The sequence below is a fragment of the Corvus cornix genome, chromosome 3 (genome assembly GCF_000738735.6).
Source record: "Corvus cornix cornix isolate S_Up_H32 chromosome 3, ASM73873v5, whole genome shotgun sequence".
Lineage (NCBI taxonomy): Eukaryota > Metazoa > Chordata > Aves > Passeriformes > Corvidae > Corvus > Corvus cornix.
In genome coordinates this window covers 50,155,631-50,176,416 of record NC_047056.1, presented here as the reverse complement: position 1 = coordinate 50,176,416, position 20,786 = coordinate 50,155,631, and the positions used below count along the sequence as shown (strand labels likewise).

The 20,786-nt window shown below is 41.5% G+C and overlaps 1 protein-coding gene across 7 annotated transcripts; it reads left to right on the top strand.

Annotated features, from left to right (window-relative positions):
- Positions 1 to 1,103: 1,103 nt before the first annotated feature.
- On the top strand, positions 1,104 to 20,068 carry IL20RA (interleukin 20 receptor subunit alpha). Of its 7 annotated transcripts, none has more exons than XM_039569504.1 (7): positions 1,104 to 1,260; positions 12,153 to 12,282; positions 14,458 to 14,636; positions 15,302 to 15,477; positions 15,636 to 15,780; positions 16,324 to 16,463; positions 18,920 to 20,068. In XM_039569504.1, exons 1-7 carry the CDS (start codon positions 1,191 to 1,193, stop codon positions 19,829 to 19,831), a joined length of 1,752 nt encoding a protein of 583 aa, XP_039425438.1. In that variant the 5' UTR covers positions 1,104 to 1,190; the 3' UTR covers positions 19,832 to 20,068. The 7 variants fall into 7 exon arrangements, with proteins under 7 accessions (XP_039425438.1, XP_039425440.1, XP_039425441.1 ...); XM_039569506.1 differs by having other exon boundaries at positions 1,156 to 1,260; positions 12,153 to 12,268; XM_039569507.1 differs by having other exon boundaries at positions 1,157 to 1,260; positions 12,184 to 12,268.
- The last annotated feature ends 718 nt before the right edge of the window (positions 20,069 to 20,786 follow it).

Sequence of the window (20,786 nt, the reverse complement as noted above, 5' to 3'; positions counted from 1 at the left end):
ACCAGTGTGGAACACTGTAGTGTATATCTCTATAAGTATATAGATACTTACAATATATATTACTCTGTACATGTACCATGTACAGCTTCTAATCCTCTGCAAATTAGAATTAGATAAACAAGCAAGACAATAATTTCCAGACACAGCCTCTTGTTCTACCAGTCAACCCATGCTGACCATCACTTCAGTGAATTGATCTGCAGCAGTTGCATTGACACCTGGCTCTTGTTTGCATGGTACTCCTTTTATGCAGAAAGGCCCGAGGGAATGGTTGGTGATGAAAAGACTAAGAGACCAAAAACTAGCAAAAGAGTGCCAAGATGGAGGAGGTAAACTTGAAGAGAACAGAACAACTGGGAGGACAGCGAATCAGGTCAGCTGGCAGGAAAGGAGCTGACTGGGGTCTATCTCAGGGAAGAAGGGCTGATGTCTCAGCACCTTCAACTGCTAGAGCCTCCCCAAGTATTCAGTCTGTAGCACCCCACGAGCACAGCGTGCACCCTTTCAGGTTCTCTCACCTCCTGCTCTCAGTGAGGGCTGCACTGAGCAGCTCTACACACCCCCAGCAAGAGCTAAACATGTTATTTCTCACAAGCCCAGAAATGCTGAGGTGGGAATGTGCCTCTGCAGCGCCTCTACTCCAACCGGGGTCAGGTGGAACAGGATGCTCAGCTCCATCACCAGATGGATTCTGAGTATCTCCAGGAATGGGGACTCCATAGCCTCTTACCATCTTCAAATACACAATTAAATGCGAAGTAGTAGGGAAAATCGTATCTTTGAACACCCAGTGATGTAGCACGTTGGCCTTCAGCTTCCTCCGGAAAAAAAAAAAAAAAAAAAAAAAAAAAAAAAAAAAAAAAAAAAGGTGCGCAAGAGCATCCCACTCACGTCTCACGGTGGTTTCGAGGAGAATTATTCATCAGTGAAAGCACTGAGGGGTGCAGCAGAAATCACCCCGCAGCCTGGAGACGGTGTCACGGCGGGACGACAGGGCCGCGGCAGCATCCCCGAGCGCTCACCGGGTCCCGCAGGCCCCACGGCGCCGCGGGAGCGCTCCCGCCCAGCGCAGCACCTCCCGCCCGGCTCCTCCTCCCGCCTCCTGCCCCGCCCTGCCCTGCCGGGCCGGCCGGCCCGCTCCCACTGCCTGCGCGGCGCGGGGAGCCCCCGGGCCGGGAGATGTGGCCCCGATGGGCGCCTGGCTGCTGCTGGCGCTGTCGCTGCTGTCGCTGCTGCCGCCGAGCCCCGCGGCGCGCACAGGTGGGTGCGGGTGCCGGCGCTGCCCCCGCCTGTCGCGGTGGGGACGCGCATCCCTCCCGGGCTGGCGGTGCGGGCCGTGACCCCGCACGGCCGAGCTGTGCTCCTTCAGCCCCGGCCGGCCGGCGCCCGGGAGCCGCGGACCGGAGCAGGGCTCAGGTGCTCCCGTGCCGTCCGCCCTGGACAGCCGTGCATTTGGTGTTCGTGTTTTCGACTGGAGGAGGAGAACTGGGTATTTCTGTAATGTTGCTTCATCTTTTCTTTTTCTCTGTAATTAAGCTGGAATTAGGTTTTACAAAGCTCTGTGTTGATTTGCTGTCAGCTCTAAGTCGATAGCGTGCTCTTCAGATAGTTCTTGTTATACCCATCGCGATAATTCCCCAAATACCTTTGGTGTTTGTAGCTTCCCTTCTGTTTGACAGGCATTATCCTCAAGAGTGTAACTGAGCAGTCAAGAGCTAGATTAAAACAAAAAGGGTAGGGTTTTGGCAGAGATACTCAGCCCGCCTGTTAGTGTCCTGAGTGGCTCCAAGTCCCTTCTCCCACCGGTTGGCTGTATCATATGGTGACAGCCACACATCCAAGCACAAGAGACCCGGAGCAAAAAAGGTGGCAGCTGGAGTGGGTTGTGGGAGCAGCTCAGAGAGCAAAATGTCTCGGCTTGGACAAGGATGTTACCCAGTGGGAATGAGCTTATAAACTGTAGCCTGGAACGTGTGTGCAGGGGGGGGTCCCCTGCTGCTGTTAAAATCATACATTATTTCCTTTTTTTAATATATCTCCTATTATAAAACAGAGCAACGCTTTGGAGGGATTAGCAGATCTTCTAAGAAACCTACTCTGACTCTGTGATTTTGTTCTTTGCTGCAAGTCTTGCCTCCAAAACTCAATGCACAGGGACAGAGTCTGCTCCCATTTAACTCCACAGCAAAACTTTCCAATCTTGTGAGAGCTGGAAGGCAGTGAGGAGAGTTCTTCATACCCTGAATGCCTTTGAGTACCACTAAGTACTGTGTCCTAGTTACTCTTTTGACAAACTACTCCAATAGGCATCAGTGATTTTGAGTTGCTTTCAGAGGTACCAATGCCAGCTTCTTTTTAAGTAACTGACCACATTATTTTCATCTTATTAAGTCCGATGGTCATCAGTGCAAGTGTGGAAAATCTGTACAACTGGCATTCAGTTGCCCTTTAAAAAAAAACTTTAAAATGTGTTTACTACTGGTTTTGATTCTGAAGAAAGTTTAGAAAAATGTCAAGGGGGTTATGCTGCTTTTGTCTAGTGGTTGTTCAAGGAAGAAGGGAATCTGTTTGCACATTCCTGAGGTTTTAGCTGGACATCACTTGAGAGTTTTGTTGACAGTCAGCAATACCAGCACGGAAAGGAGAGCTGTGCCTTCCACTGAAGGCTTAGAGCTTCCATTTTTACCTTTTTCAGCGTGAGACCTTAAATGCTAGTTTAATTCATCCTAGAAGTATTTTGCTAGTAATGGAAGAAATTATATGAAGTGCAGAACCATCATAGCAGTGCTCATGTGCTTTCTCTGAAGGGAAGTGATAGGTAGAGGAGTCCCTTTTGGGTACTTTGATCCAACAACAGAAACTAGGACCCAAGTGCCATGTAAATGCAGTTTTGCAGCAGGACTTTGCAGACTCAGATTCTTAGATCTTATGGGATCTGTCCTGTGCCTGTCTCCTTGGGATCTCTTGTCACGTTCCTTTCTGAACTCCTTAGCAGCAGCATTTAAATGCTAAATTAGAGCTTGACCTTTGCAAAACACCTTTTGTTTTGGCTGTGATGTGTTAGTGGGCATGATTTTATCCTTACTGGATTACATCTACTGTTCCAGCAGCCTCTAACTGCATTCTGTTTTCAGGCCCTGCTGTCTATGAACTGTACTTAATAGACTATCTGAGCAAGGATAAAAATTTCACTTGTCACTGCAATTGGGATTTTTATAAATTGGTGTTTCACTCAACCGTTTAAAAATCTGTACTGTAGAACAAATAAAAAAGTGAAGAAAATGCGAAATAAAATGGAAAATTAATTTTTTAACCATTGGGATCAAGACTGTTCAAGCATGTTCCTCTTTACCACATGGGAGAGTTCAGCAATTTTTGTGAGGATGTGAAGGAACAGCCTGAATTTTTTACGTGGTAGAATATTAATCCATTAACTTACCAAGCTCTATTTTAAATCCTTCTGCTTGCTTTTAGGGGAGGTTTGGTTTCCCTAACCGCATTCTTCCGCAGTTAGAGAATCCTTGAAATCTTTGGCCTGTGGAGTCCAGTATCTCTCTTGTAGATCCATACAGAAGAAAGAATGCACTGGATACTATGGTATCTATATCTATACTATGGTGAGGAAAGGGAAATGAGCCTGAATGCTGTACAGCAAAACTAGGAGCATTTTGATTTATTTAAGGCATATTTTACTATTTTCATTCAGGTAAGGTATGTGATTTTGAAGCAAATCTCAATCATTTCCCTTACTGTATTTTTGTGTATATTGTGACACAGTCTTGGAACTGGATTTTTTCTGGATGAAGCTGCCCTTGAAGATGTGCTTCATCCACTCATGTAGTGCCAAGTACAGGTGGTCCAGTGTTAAAAAGCAAAACCCTGAAATGTATATAATGTAGACAAGGTTTTCTCAGTATAAACATTTTAATCTAACAGACCTGCTCATACTGGGTTGCAGTCCTTGCTGGCATACACCCAGCTTTAGATCCCACTGGATCTGATATGTGGCTATATCAACTACATTTCATATGATGCAACCTTGAAAGCTTCCCCCTTTTGATGTTTTCTAATAGCAGTGTAAGTTGCTTTTTCTGCACTGACATACCTGATTTAATTTACGTCTTTCGTATTACACTTTACCATATTTTTACTAATAAATAGTAATTTGAGAAGCAGCTTCAGGCCTTCCTTTAAGCAAATTTCGATGTATTTTCTTTCACAGTTACTAGAACTGTACTGGAATGTACAAAACATCCCTTTTGATGTTGTTCTGGGAAATACTGGATAAAAGGCTAGAGATAGGAAAAGCAGTGGGGAAAAATTGTAAAATAGAATGATTTTTTGAACTCTCAGCTTGAAAATCTTGTGCATATAGTATTTTGTATAACCTAGTACATATCTATATACTTTGCAAGATTGAAATGCATGTGTGTTGGTGATAATCTGTGTGTTTACCAGAGAGGGCATAAAGCTTCAGTAATAAGAATGGATGTATATGGGGGGGTTGAGCTCGGTGTTTTTACACAGTATTTCCTTGCTCTCCACTAGTGTGAAGGAAAGAAGAATAAATGTAACATAGAAATAAATAAAAATGGATATTGGCATAAGGAGAACTGCAGTATATGAAGAAGGAGTGGCATGTTGATATAGTTGAAAGGTTCATCCCTACTTTCTCATCTCCAGCTTCCAATATTATGCTAGGCTGTTCTGGACAACACTGCGATCTAGCCCTAGTACTCGGCTTTGCTTATGACTCAACTTGACAAGTTCATATTGCCTGTTAAAGAGAAATGGAAATTGTTAAAGGAGGCAGTTCATTCCATAGAGGGACTTCCAACACTCTTGGGATTTGTGATTAAAGGCCAAACCCTAGATGTGCATTGCAGTTCCTCAGCAAACACTCAGGTTCACCACTGTAGCTGATAACCATTCCTTTCTGGGCCTCTTGTTGTCTAGTGACCTTTATAGTCTTAATTCCAAGACAAGCAAGTGGTTAGGATTACTCAAGTCATTTGTGTGTGTATGGTTCCTGTTTATGTTTGGTTTTATAGTTTTGGCTTGTACAGATTGATTTCTGCTGATTGAGTTCTCCCCGAGAAATGGTATTGATTATCTGCAAAAAAGAGAGAGAAAAAACACCCTTATGAGCCAGCTGAACAAGAGCTCCCATATTTTAAGAGGCTTAACTTGGTAAGAGCCTGAATTTTGGAACTCAGGACCATCTCTAGGTAAAAATTTAAAATTACATACAGCTCTTCTCTTTGTACTTGGTGTGCCAGTAACTTGGGTATTGTTCAGAGGCACCGTATTTCTGTTCAGTCTCACACCAATGAGGGGATGCCCCAGGAGTTCTCTGCAAACAGTTCCTTCCCAGAGGCATTGCCTGCGAGAGGTGAGGCATTACAAACTTTCTGGGAGTGTTGGTCCTTCCTCTGAGATCTCGGGTGCAGAAGAAGGTGTTCAACTTCCATCTTCTTAGGATTGCCTTTCCCTCAGAAAGGAAGGCAAGTGCTCATCCCCCATCAATGCTACATTCAGTCTCCTGTCTGAGGCAAAATGTGGATTGAGAATTGTGGATTTCTCTAATTAAAATTGTTTTGACTCCCAAGAAAAGCATAAATCCCTTTTCTAGAAAAGCCATCAGTAGGTCACAGAGCAACGAGCAACATCTCTTAGGCAATAAATACAATGCTGTTAGTTCTAACTGGACTGTTGTCGCCTAATAGCTGTTAGTCAGTGCTGAATGATGAAAGCCAAACCTAATTTTGGCTCAATTTATATGTAAAAAATAGATATTTTATGTAAAGATGGATTAGGAGTGTACCAAAATGTGGTGTATGGCAATTTGGCTGATAACTGTCGCACAGCATAATTTTTACAATATTTCAAATAGAAAGCTTAACTCTTGGATATTTTGGAAAACAAATGTAAGATGTCAGAGGTATTTTAACTAAGCTTGCATTTTCTTGGCTGTTCGATGTGATTGATCTAAGCAGCAATAAGTGGGTAATGCTAAACATGTTCTAGGTAGAAAAGAAAATCCTCAACATTAAATGCTGGACAGGCAATTTTCAATATTTCATATAATTTCAAAACATCTGTTTTAAAAAACAGCTATCATGTCATGGCATTGTGTCACCATTGGGCTTTTAAAATTAATGTAGCTCTTTTTGACAAAAAATGGTTTTGCATGACAAACTTAACAAAACCTCTTTGCATTTTAAATTAAAAAACAAAATAACAAGAACCAAGCTGGAACCAAACCAAACCATAAAGCACAAAACACCTCCATCAGATTACAACTCTGAAAGCCTTGAAAGGGCTGTGACTAATTTTAGACAAGCTCACTTTGAATTTCACTCACCTTGTTTGCTTGTTTCAGGCAAGTATTGGTCACTCAGAATTAATAGAAAACATACCTACAGTAACTTTTGCCTGCTGGAGTGCATCAAGCAAATGTGTTTGCAGCAGGGCATGGCGAAGACAGTGGGAGCTCTACTCTTGTACTTGCAAACTTGCAATGCAGTGGGAAGAAAATTCAGTTTGTTTTATTTCATAAAAGTTAGCAAAAAGGAATGGATGTCAGCTGCCATGGTCCTCTCCAGCTCTCTCCTAACAAGCCTTCGATGGACTGGGAAGACTTCCTCCTCCTCTCTGAAGATGGGTATTTCTGGACTGAGTCTGAAATGTTCTTTGACCAATATTCTCTTTAGAGGTGTTTTTTATAAGTTAGCACATGGTTTGGATAAATAACAACAAGGCTTGACATGGAGGAGGAGAGCCTGTCAGGGCAAGCCATAGCTTCAGTCCCACTTCTGTATCTCCTGTTCTTCAGGCTGTATTTCCACTCACACTCTTTGACAAAATTACCTCCTCAGGCTCCCTGTTTCCAATGGCAGCCTGCCCGTTTCTTGAAAAACAAACCCCATGTGCTTCAGTCTCATCCTTCTCCCACCTTTCCACACCTCTTCCCTCAAGCTTTTCCATCTGCTCCACCAACTGGTTTTCATGCAGCCTTATGCTTCCCTTTCTGCCCGTCTTTCTTCCCCGTGTGCCCCCTCTGAACAAGCTGTGTAGGGAGTGACAGGCTCCTCTTGTGGGAGAGCAAAGAGTGTGCTTTGTGGCTAGCTCTCGAGTGCTGTTATGACTTGAACAGGAAATCACCTCTGTGCTCCTCCCCACATTCCCACCAGTGCCGCTCAGGTCAAAGGGTTTCACTAACCTGACTTCATACCCAGCAACACCAGAGTTCCAGCAACCCACCAGGAGAAAGGCAGCTGAGCTGTAATGGCTTCTACGTACCTCTCCTCCTCCTCCTCCTCCTCCCGCTCTTTTTTCTCTTCCTCATTATTCAGTCTGCTGAGTTTGAGTCAAAAAGAATCTGCACAGAGAAAAGCTTTCAGGATCACTTAATTGTTAAGAAGTTTACTCATTTACTTAAATTGTTGCTAAGACAATGAGTAAGTCATAAGTTTGCTAAAGTATATTCTTGGTTTTGCTGGGTTTCCCTTCCTCTGTCTATCTTATGATCTACAATTTTGGCTCAGTCCCCCTGTTTACCACTTGGTGCAGTCCCTCACATTCCTGCATGGCCAGTGCCGACTTGCCTGAAGCTGGAGATGTGCCAGAAAAACCCCAACCCTCTGCTTGTGAGGGACACCAGACATGATGCTAAATGGACATTTACTCTGAGTATGACAAGTTTTATTTTTATGTTATGCTTAGGCATGTGTTTGAGAGACTTTTTCACTGAGAACAACATAATCAAAACAGATGAGCTGGAGGAAGAGAAGAGAGAAAAAAATTCCTCAAAAAATAAGAGCAACAGCATAGAAGGAGCAAATGAGATTTCAGAGGAATATGGTTGAAGTCATCCAAAGCTGAACTGTAAGACTAAAGAAAGGGCAGTGGTTTAGAGTGTTCATTTTCAGATGCAGTGTATCCTAGATTGATCCTTAATTGCTTGGTGCTTCACTGGTGGCTCTAAGCTACCAGTGGGATAAGGTAAATCAGGGACTCTGCCTGTTTGAAAGGCTGTCCCCTCTCTGAGGTGTGTAAGTGGGAGTTCAATGCATGGCCTTGAAGTGGCAGCTGCAAATGCCAAGGCACAGCTGCAGTGATGCCCACAAATTCGGTACCCAGCACAAAGGTTTCGCTTCCATCAGAGGTGCTACCAAGGGCCACTTCTTTATAAGAAAATACGACCGCAATTGAAGCCAAAGTCTGCGCCATTGTCAGAGAAGCAGTTCCTCTGTTGAATTCTGAGAGGACTGTGGGGGAGAGTTCTTGGGTTTTGCTGCTGTGGCTAGGAAGACTGTTGCAGTAGGGCTCATCTTTCTGTCTTAATGCTTTCCACATCACTCACTGTCTTAAATTTTATCTTACAGTTGTCTAGAGGGTTCTGTGATACTTCTTGCTGTATTTGATTGGATAATTTGGTGTTTGCACCTTTGTGCCATGCCACAGTAAAATATAGCAGATGATCACTCTACTTGAGAGGGCTACAGTAACCAACAGTGATCACACAAGGAGGCACTTGGATACCAATAGGTCAGCTCTCAGTGAGTCCTCTGCCTTCTCCCCACCCCAGAAATTTTGCCACTGCACAGAAAAAATAATCTAAACTTTTCTATATTTATATATTTTTATGCTTTGCAGCTGCTGGGTTACCCAACTGAAGTGCAAAGCTAAAAAATCTGTTTAGAGCCAGAGGACATGGGTAGCTGCAGCTGTATTTGTTCTGCAGCACTGCCATTAAACACAGCTGTTTGTCACAGAGGCAGGCAGGGGGACCTCCTAGCAGGTAAAAGACAGATGCACTGAATGGGTAATGGTTGTAACATGGAAAACATGTGTGTTTATCCTTGTGTCTGTATGTATGTGTCTGTGTGTGCATGTAGATAGATAGACAGGGCTATAACCAAAACTGAGCTGTGAACTGTACTGACTTCAGCAAGGCAGGTACTTGGCAGGCAGCTCTATGTGATTCAAACTGACCAGGTTTTTAAACATAGCAGGTGATTTCATAAAGAGAAGATGGAGCACCTGCCGTGCAGACTTTTACTCATGTGAATAATCTCACTGATGTCAGTGGGGTTTTTCACTCACATGCAAAGGTGTTTTCGGGCTAAGTCATGTCTGTTTTGTAGAGTCTCGCTATAGCTTATTCTAAGATCAGGACTTGGCTGTTCCTTGTGGTGGTGAAGTTTGCAAGTCCATATTATTACTTTAATTCCAGTCCAGATGTCAATCATGAAGGTGTAAACCATGATATTACTCAAGGTTTGATTTACAGCCTTTCCAAAGACAGTAATACAAGTTCCATTTTTTTCCATGCAATAAATAAATAAAGTGACTTAGTTGTACTGGGAACTGAATGACAGCCATTGCTAGCAATCAATGACGCAGACCTAACCTAGCAAAGCAACATGTGTGACTGGTTTCTGCTCCTAGGCCAGTACAAACTGAAAATGCTCTATGTGACACCCATGCCATTAATCCTGAAAAATGGAAATAAAATCAGAATATAACTGGATGTACTGTGTTTAAAGACAAGAAACTGAAAGACTGAAGACAAGTTAAAGGATTGAAACAAGCAGCTGTTGCATATTCTTGAGCCCTTTCCTGACTGATAACCATGGAACATTCAAGCTCTGTGTATAATCTGTTTTCTACACGTGCCTCCTGATACTGCTGATCACCAAATAGCCAGGAAGGAATTTATTCTTAACTCTTCCTGGAGACGTAGGGGAGTATGGTAGTTTTATTCTTGTTTTACACGTGCAGAATTGAGGTAGAACTAACTTGCATGATTTATTGTAAGGGCAGGAGCCCTTTAGTAAAGGGGCAAAACCAGGAGTAAAAACCAAATCTCGGCTTTTGCTTCTCATGGAAAGTTAATGGTCTCGTTCCCTCTGTCTTCCAAATCTCACTGAGCTGGGGGTAGCTGGGAGCACAACCAGCAGTGTTGTAATGCTTTAGATCTTGTAAAGATACAGTCTGCGGCTTCTGCATACTGAGATTGGCTCCTCTGCTGCAGTCAGTGTTTCTGTTTTGAAACTTCATTTACCACAGCAGAAACCACACTGGGAGGAGGGAAATTAAAATTAAAAAAAAAAAAAACTTAAAAAGTCAAAGAGCCAGTTTTACACATTAATAGTTTAAAAATATTTTAATGTAACAGCCAAACGCATTACTCTTGCTACTTTAAAATGTACTTGAGGAATACAAATGTTTTAAAATAAGGGTGGACAAATGTGGAAAGGTACAGGCAAACAACTCTTCAGAAAATCAAACTGTTTTCTCAGCTTTCCTGGGCAGCTTCATCTTTACATTTGGTTTCACTTAAAGCAATTGCAGAGGACATTTATTTTGGGGAAATGAAAACCTTTGATTTTCTAGATTCTGTATCTCCCACTTGGAAGCAAGTGTTAGAGTAAGGCAAATTCCTGGAGAATCTGTTTTGCTGTTTTTACATCCCCTGGCACCCTGGGACTTTTTTTTATGTTGTTACAACCAAGTCTATAGTTGTTACAACCAAGTCTTTCTTACAAGCTGACTGTCATGGGATATTTCTGCATCCAAGAGTCAAGGAAATGGGACTTTCTACTTTTTGTAAATAGATAAGCTTGCCCTAAGGACTATACCTGACAAAACTTGTTCTCTGACTAGAAAATGCAAGCTACTGAACACTAAGAGCTAGAGATAAAAGAGAGCAACATTAGAAATACCTTCCATAAACAGTGCTGTGATCTGAAGATACAGATACACACATATACCACTACAGCATTAATGAGCAGCTAGAGGCTTGGAAGACCCAGAGTTTGCACTGAGACAGTTTAAAGTAATAGGTCTCTATGGAATTGCAAGGAGATTGTTTTAATAAATGTGCTGAAGAGAAAAAAACTTTTACTGTTTGGCTCAAAGACAGATAGGAGTCTGCACATTAATCAGGAAAATGGTGGTGACTTTTGCTTACAAAAGCAGCTACATGTTACATACACAGGAGGATGAACACTATTGCTCTAGTAATAGTGAAATATGCTACAAAAAAACCTAAGGTCTGCTTACGGAAGTAACAGCTCAAGGACTATTCATTTGAACAGGTTCCCACTGTTCGTGTTGATAGATTTTATTTCCCCTTTTCTTTGCCTCATTTTGTTATCTCAAGAACTAGAATTGCATTCCTAGAGGAGGAAATGACAGGGTTTTGAAAAGTCCCGAAAACCCACAGAGTCACTTTTTTTCTTCCCTATTATGCTCTTGTGGCTACCTGCAATGGGAAGTGGCAGCTTCGGAGCTGGTCTCGGGTTTGTTCCCCCCGGTGCATGGCAGGAGTAGCTAGGGCATGAGCCATAACTTTGAACTTGGGATTCTTCCCCTGGGCCCACAGGCTTCTTTTTGCAAGCAATTTAGCAATGCGAGCACCTTCATGACATTTATGAGATTAGTAGTGGGTATTAGAAAGATGTGAAACTGTGCTCTTAAGACAGCCAGATTTGCCTGTTTATTTATTTCAAAATTTCAATGAACAGCAATTTAGATGTGTGACCTACCAGTAGATGTTTGCTTTTGACTTTCTGGAGAATCAAAAGGGGTGGTCAAATGACACTGGGGCTATTGTGAATCATCCAGTCCAATTCTCCAGATTAAAGTCATACTTCAGTTTGTAAAGCTGTGTGTGCAGTAGGTTCTATGTGTATTTTTAAAAAATGCCTGGTTTGTCTTTTAAAAATCCACTCAGATACAAGATGATTCTAATGAAGTATTAAAGGATATTTTTCTAATTTTCAGTGTTAAATTTTTCTTCAATTCGAATGCAGTTACAATTTTTAAAAAGTGTGTCTCTTCTAGGCCAAGCTTTCCTAGTTTTAGCTTCCAGTCCCTGAATATTTCCATGCCAGTGCCCGTCATAAATGGCAAAGTCATTTTTGCTAGAGAAAAAACACACTTGTAAAGATGGAATTTGAGACTGCACTAGGTAGGGACACTTGTAAAAAAATTTCCCATAGCCAAGTACATTACACTTTGAATGCTAAAAAAGGTTGAATTTATGGCCTTTTCAAAAATAACTCTCTCTCTTGGCTAAGTTGGAAGTGTATGTATTTGCGGATTCTTAGTGCGTGTTGTTCCTTTCTTATTTTCTTTCTCAGGAGAGTTGTATTGTTCTTTGCCCAACCCTAGGAATGTCCATTTTGAGTCTATAAACATGAAGAATGTCCTTCACTGGTCAGCACCAGAAGGCACAGGTGATGGAGTACTCTACAAGGTGAAGTATGCAGTGTAAGTTGGCTTGTTTATTTTATCTCCCACTGACTTTATTTTAGCATTTTGAATAACAATTTAAAAAAACCCCAACTTCATGCAAGGTATTGCTGATACAAAGTAAAGAAAGAACTAAAGTGTGAGCTAGACTTAAGGAGTGTGGTTTTTAACTTCTACTTCTGGCACTGTTTACTTCACACCAAGTTAGAAAATGTGTAAGGAGATGTTCTTCCTATGAAGGAAGTGTAGGAAGCAACATTCTAATACTATGGAAGCTTTCAGAGGCGTTTCTTCTAAAATGAGACAGAGGGATGAAGAAGGACTGTGCTGGGGACTGGTATCTGTCCACATACGTCCTCTGTAGACGTTTAAATGGAAATGGAGATGTAGTATTTAATACGATATTAATAACACCCAGTGTGTCACTGCTCTTTCCTGACAGACCCACTCCCCCAGATTTTTTTTGATCCAGCAAGCCTTTCTAGGAGAAAATCCACTGATGTTATCAAGCATTGTACAAAACCAAGTAATGTGGTTGGAATCAGGCGCTTACATTGTCAAGGTCTGCACCTTAGTAGGGTGTCAAGGAATTTGCATTGAGAACCAGCCTGCATTTCCTTTGTTCCCGCTGAGAGAGCACTGTGTCATTCTGAAGGGCAGTGATAGAAGTTTGGCTTCTAAATAGGTGTAGCATTGTTGTGACAGATGATGCAATGCTCCCAATCTTTACCTCTAATATTTACACTTCCCTCAATCTAGGAATATTTTCAGATCAACAAAATGAATGTAGATCTCTGGAAGTTTCTTGTACCTTGAGAGTGCTCAGCAGTTACAGAGTGAACGATAATTGTTGTCATGTTTGGGAACAGTGTTCTCCAATTCAGTAGTTCTGCTAAAAAAATATGGCACCACTTGCTTCCTCTCCACCTCCAGCTGGAAGCACAAAAAGCAAAGATCACAGATGGAGATAAGAACAATTTACTGGAAACAGCAGTGAGATAAGACAAAAAGCAGTGACAGCAGCAATATTAATGATAAAAATACACAAAAGAGAGAGCACAGAGCTCGACCTGACTGCAGCCATGGCACCCAAAACAGCTCCCTCTGGTCTGGACGAATGTTACCACACTGCTCCATCCACCTCGTTTGCTTCACTGGAAAGGAACACCTTTCTTCTTGGAATGGAGAGAGAGTCCCTTTCCCATGCCCTCAGCAATGACAAAAGATGGTATGGAATAACATTAAGATTTTGGCCATGCCCGCATGGCTCCAGGCTCCATCCACTCATGGCTACTGCAAAAAATTCACCCTGTCCTTGACTGAAACCAGGACTATTGTGTAGGAGGTAAAATGTTCAGAGAGCACTGGCTATACTGAATTAAAAAACACTCGTGCCTCTACCCACCCCAGGGAGCAAGGCCTTGGGACAGCTTGAAAATGCTGCTGAGTGATCTTGTCTGGCAGTCAGGCAGAAACGGCCACTCGCCCTTACTAATTAGCAGCCAAAGGGGAGTTCTTAAGGTGAATTTGAGGAGCAGGAGCTTCTGAGCAAATCCAAGCAGGAGTTTTCCAAGGAAATCTTGGTTTGTTCTACCAGTGTATAAGAGCTGGTCAGTACCAAGCATTGTTGGTAGCAGATACATGGCCTTTTTTCAACTAGAAGGGTTTTGAAGTTCATTGTGTTCCAATTGAAGCTTTCTTTGAAACTAGAAAATGAGGCAACAGGCAGGAATGAGTAGTCTCCTGTCATTCATCTTGGAGACCCTGAGCATCATCTGTGTCCATAGTTGAGTCACTGACCATTCTGACAGAACTCTTTGTTTCCATGTAAATAGTTATCCTTTCTCTCTTACTGTGTGTGTAGAATTTAAACTAAAGCTGTGGAGACTGAAGTTGAGAGATCTCTGGTCTGCGCAAGCAAAGCTTGACTTAGATTGGTATCACTAACATCCCACTTAGCTCCATCTGGCTTCCTCTGGATAGGACCTACTCTAATCTATTTTGCATTAAAAACTTGTGGAAGTCTTGTGCTTCATCTTAGCTGAAGTTGGGATTCCTTGAAATTTCAGATTTCTGCTAAACATGGGAACTGTTTTATCAGCTGTAATAAAGCAGAGAAAATTTTATTATGAGGTGACTAATATAATGGAAATAGCTTTTGTAGAGCTCCTTTCTCTTTCTTTTTCAATATAGATACGGTGTTGGCAAATGGATTAGAAAGCCAGAATGCAGGAATATAAACAGAACATGGTGTGACCTCTCCAGTGAGACCTCTGACTATGAAGAACAATACTATGCAAGTGTTAAAGCATTCCTAAATGGGACATGCTCTGACTGGATGGAGACCACACGATTCAACCCTCTAACAGACAGTAAGGAGGGCTAAGCACACAGCCAGGCATTCAGTGGCCTTGATCTGTAATGTGTGCTCAGACTGCGTGTGCCTTCATAGTGTATGGTATTTTAATTTTAACATGAAGTTACACTTTTTTGCAGTTGTTCCACAGTTATGCTTTTGACAGAAGTAATTGAAATAATAAAATTGGAATTTGGAGATATATATATATATCTATAGTCTGGTATATACTGAATACTTTGTAATGTTATGGTAAAGCCTTACTCAAGGCAAATAAAAGCTGCGGCACATTCACAGTATAAATAACTCATTTTGAAAAGGCTTTATTAAACCAATCAGTCAGCATACTCTAGAGCCCAATATTTCTTATGTGTGCCAGATAATCTAAGAACCTATTGCTAATTCAGCCTATTTTAGTAAATTGAGTTTCAAGGTTGTTTATCCTGTGAAGTCCCAGGAATTCCTTGGCAAAATTGCAAGTCAGTGTTCACTTTCTCACTATAGAGATCCTCTTAGTTATCTGATCAAACAATTTTTCACCAATATAAGTAAATTATTCAAAGCTCTACTTAAACTCCCCCAAACATGGCAAAAATGTAATATGATCAATTTTTCAAAACTGGTCAAATCAGCGTGCCTCTGCTGAATCTGACTGCTTTTTATACATGTTCATTTTTCCAGCTAAAATTGATCCACCCATGGTAAGTGTATCTTCTACTGACAAATCTATTTCAATCGTTCTGACTGCTCCTGAGAAGTGGAAGAGAAGTCCTGAGGAAGAATCCGTATCTCTGCTTCAGGTGTATCCTGGCCTACAGTACAACGTGTCTGTCCTCAACAAAAAAACAAGGAAGCGGGTAAGCTTTGACAAGGTTGAATGTTGATTGCATTTGGAAAAAAGGATGCAGCTGGCAGCTCTTAAAGTATCATTAATCTTTCTAGAAAATGTGTATGTCTGACCTTTCTGTAGCTGAGGAGTTAAAGGGGAGAAAAATATTTTTTTAATGTCTTCCAGTGGTTCTTCTCCATCAACAACAACACCTTGGTTGTGCCCTGGTTAGAGCCTGGAACAGCTTATTGTGTCAGTGCACAGATACATGTCACCACACCAGTTTTGGACAGCAGCTTTTCCAAAGAACATTGCATTGCTACATTGAGAGGTATGTGTAAGGTGGCAAATTAAGAAAAAGAAGATGCAAGTTAGAAAAAATAATGGTGGTTGAATTAGTGAGTTTTTTATGTATCCATTTTGAGAGTGATAATTGGCATGGTTTCCTCCTCCTCTGTGCACTTGTACCAATGAAAAAAACATTGCCTCTAATAACACATAGCTGGGACTGTCTGGAAGGTACATCAGTACCTCTGAAGAAAAGTATCTGCATTCTTGGAGTTTTAGTGCATGGAGAATGCTTTTTTTCCTTGAATGAGATTTGGGAGTGGCAGACCTGGGTCAATCTGAAGTTAGCAGCAGTAGAACCTAAGGGAGGGGTTGTTGTTTCTTTTTACAATTTAATTCATAATTTAGACAATAATAAACATCGTCCTGTAGCTCAAATATAATTTTTTTTATTTCCTGCAAATTCCTTGTTTATCTAAAACATCTGCATTCAGTATCCAAAAGACAGTGTGGTGAATGCACATATTACTGTCTACATGCATGAAAAAGTTGCCCGTTGCAATGAAAACTTTTGTTTTATTAACAGATAAAACAGAAGACGAGACTATAACAATCACATTTGGATATGTTATGCCTACCATGCTGGCTCTCCTTTTTATTTCTGTGATATGCTATTGTGTGCACAAGTATATTCACATCCACAAACAAAAACATCCAACAAACCTGGTAAGTGTCTTCTGTTGCAGGAGCTCACTGCCAGCCTTGGCACTCACAGCAGAGCTGTGTGTTTTCCAGGGTTCCAAGCAGTCTTGGAGGAAACCATGGCTAGCTCCAAATAAAAGCTCTAGTTGCCACTGAGATCAAGAGAAGAAAACCACATTGAGGGTTATTAAATGCAAGATAAACAGAGTAATTACTCAAGTTTTCAATGATCAGAACAGAGCTGTTGGTTTGGGAAGGGTCATTGCCTTAAGCAAGGTCTGGGGTGTACTAGGCAAGGTCTGTCAGGATGTCAGAACTCCATAAATTTATCTAAGATGAAGCACTGTGTAAATTCAGTTGGAAAAAAGTTATTAATTTGTTGAATTCAGAAACAAGAAGGGAAGACAATTAAGCAGTATGGAAACACCATGATGTTTTCTTGGACTATTACTGGGTGTTACCAGATTTTTCCACTTAATTGTGACGGATTTATCGCGTGTTTCATACAGATAATTTAACCTGGATTTCAAGAATACTTCGAAATACTGTACCATTTCCTAGCACCCAAAAATGTATAGAAAAACACATGCTGTTATTTAGACAGCCCAAATACACTTTCTGCAAAAAATGTTCTCAAATTTCTTAGCACTGCAAAGTTTGTTGATTTTTAGAAAGAACACATAAAGTCTATGAAATGTTACTGGTTTCCAGCTCATGAGGTCAACAGAACTTTCTCACCGGTATCTTTAAGCAAGTTGCTCAACCATAGGCATGCAATTATAATAATGAATAAAGACTTCAATGTTAATCCAATCTGCGTGACACCGTGGGATGGGAGATACAAGGGAGTTGGTTTCAACATGCTGATCTTGCTGAAGAAGATTAGAGCAGTGCAGGAGTGACAGGAGAAGTCTTCACAGGTGGACTGTGGGTTCAGAAAGGCTCAGAAGGAGTGGAGCAGCTGCTGCTGCAGTCAGATGTGCATGGAAACATCTGCGCTTGATGAGGCACTGCTTTTATTACAGAACCGTGGAATCGCAGAGTGGTTTGGGTTGGTAGGGGCCTTCAAAGGTGTCTAGTTCAGCCACTCTGGCGTGGGCAAGGACACCTGCCACTAGATCAGGTTACTTAAAGCTCCATCCAACCTGACTTTGAGCACTTGCAGTTATGGGGCATCCACAGCTTCTTGGGAAACCTATTCCAGTGCCTCACCACACTCACAGTAAAGAATTTATTCCTTATATCCAGTCTAAATGAACCCTCTTTCATTTTAAAACTATTGTCCCTTGTCACTACAGGCCCTTGTAAAAAGTCTGTCTCTGTCTTATTCTTTACGCTTTATCCCTGGGATGTGGGGCATGGTATCGGGAGGTAGCTCGGTCTCTTGGGGAGCTAACAGGACAGAACTCTTTAAAATCCAAGAACATGAAGGGCTACCTAGTGAAAAATTCCCCCTCAGTAGCAGACTAAACTCTTAACTCCTGGAGTTTTTTCTCCAGTAAAGATGTAATGTCAATGTTGGGAATTTTTTTTATGTTCATTGCACTTTTTAATGACCATCTTGGAGCTTCGATTTTATTTCTCCACCTCTGGAGTCAGTCAATGTTAAGGTAATGAATGAATATTGACCTGATATTTTAATGATGCTCTGGATTTCCCAACATACAGACTATTCCACATGTGCACCCTGTGTGGCTGGGGGGACGTGGAATAAGCCGTTTGTTTTGGTCCAGCACTTCTGTCCTGTGGGACCTTTCAGACTACTTGGTACATCAATTAATGGTCTCAGTCTTCCATTCAAGCTTGAAAACACTGAAATGCGGCTTCTGGTTGTTTTTCCTGTTCACTCCACCAGTGCCCACGTGTTCCTGTCATTTCAGGAAGATCGCTATTGTTTAATTCGATGATTTTGCAGAGAGTCACAGAAGCAGCCTGTGGCAGACTGCACAGTGCAGGCTCCGTAGACGGTGCTTCAGCCTGATGTGTAGCTTCCTCTCTGAAAGGAAACCTGCTACTAATTTATTCTGTGTCAGCCATACATTAACATGTTACCTGACACCGCTTGTGGGAACTGGTTGTGATGACCATTTTCTCTTCACTGGTTAAAAGGAGTGGAATATATTCGGTAATCTTTGATCCGAGAAGACAACTGGTGTTTTTTCCAAAGTCACATGAGTTTATGCTGGTGGAAACAAATCCCGTATTTGACACAATGGTTCTAACCAATATTTTGACATGGGGAAGGTGAGGAAAGGGATATTAAAACAGGTCATAATATAGTTTTACTTTAGATAGAATAAAAAAAGGGAGCATGTTGACACTCCTGAGTGTTTATGTGGTGAACTTTCTTCTTCTCTAAATTGAAATAGCCTCCTAATAAGGTCGAACATAGCCTTATATTTTAAGAATATAAGGTGGTATAAGAAGCAGCAAGATGGTATTTTTATTATACTTCACTCAAAGTATTTCTTACTTTCCAGGTATGGCAGTACACTGACAAATGCAAGGAACGGGTTTTCATACCAAGTGAAAAAATAGTTCTCAACCTTATCACTGTTAATGGGGATGACTGTAAGGAATCCAGCCGTCTATCAGAAAGGAAAAGTCCCCAATATTGCGCTGTTTACAGTGCCACTGAAGGGAAGGATTTGCCTTCTAAACAACTGCTGAAAGCAAAATATTTGCTTGGTATTTCACATGAAGAGATTTCACTGAAAGAAGATACTTTAGTGGAAGGGGACCAGACTGGACACTGGACATCTCATGGCCAGTCTGGAACACAGAATACTTGGAAAGATAAAAATCCAGGGGTAGTAGAGTATGAACATGATGTAAGGGCTGAAGGATTCACTCCTGGTCAGAAACTAGACAAGAAATGTTCTGCCCCCAGGGGACTACAGGGTGAGCCACAGATTGCTTTGGGGGACTTGGCTGGTATGGAAACAGGACAGCCATATTCCCCCCAACTGGAGATAAGGGTAGCAGACCTTTGTTTGGGACAGAAAACAGAGGAACTTAATTTGCAGGTGGTTGATGCAGCACATGAATTGCCAGGTGAGACCCATATCAACTTGATGGACCTGGATACTGAAACATCTGGGCAGACATCCTATCATCAGCTGAAAGAAATCACACAGGGCCTCACAGAGAAAGGTGTGCAGACCACATTAGTTGATTGGGATCCTCACAGTGGAAGACTGTATATTCCTACCTTGTCCAGTGTTGAAAATCAGGTGTGTGGAGGAGTATTCAAGTGTGATGATCCTGACAAAGAAGGAATTTTGCTCAGACTGTATGAGAAACAGGTATCTGGTGAATCATCTGAGGACCAAAAAATGTATCTCCTGCGGTTCAAGGAACAATGGGGACTTCACATAGAAATGGAAGACTGAAAAGTAATTTTCTAAAATATTCAAAAATGCAAAATCTTGTTTATTTTGCTAAAGAGAGTGATAGGCTCAGGGGAACAGACTTAATGTGCTGAAATTTTTGGAACCATCTCGGTCGAACAATTTATATGTTATTCATAATGGTTTCCAGATGTGATATAAATGATTTTGACATCAATCATAAACCTCTTGTGTAAAATATGATTGTTGTGAGGCTATATTCTTTTTTTAAAAATAAAATAATTTTAAAATAAAGAAGTAAAAAGAAAAAAATATTTTAAAATAAATATTTTTACAGATGATGCTTCCACCTTGCAATTCCTGCAAAAACAAATTACTAGCATTTAAAAGCACTTATTTTTAGAGGCAAAATCCAAACAAACCAAAAATATTGGAAAAATTGTAGGACAAAGGGGTTTGGTGAAATGCCTGTAATCTTACTGGCTGGACCATGCCTTGTCCTGCCTCAGACAGCAGGCAGCAGAGCATCTGTCTGGCTCTGCCCTGCAAGTGTCTGTTCCTCTCCGATGACTTCAGTGGCAGCGTGGCAGGGCCAGCTCAGAGGGAGAGGTCTGCCCCAGACACATCATTGCTTCAGACACTCCACCTGCCCCAGACACACCATTGCTTCAGACACCTGCTGGGGCACACCAAGAAAGGCTTCCTGCGGGCTTGCTTTTATTGCCTGATGTCCTGACCAGCACTTCTGATGCAAGTTCACTTTGTCTTCATGTCGTGTGACATTTAGGATAGCAAAATTACAGGACATTCTAGAAATGACTTACTAGGGCAGATGGCATTTTCCTTTTCAAAACTTGTCACTTTTTCACTTACTGAATCTTTATTTTTCCTCCCAGTACACAAAAAAACCTCACAGTAATGATTTGTTTGGTTTTGAAGAGGATAAGCAAAAGAAGAAAAAAAAATCTGTTTTTAAATTTGTACCTTCCAAACTAGT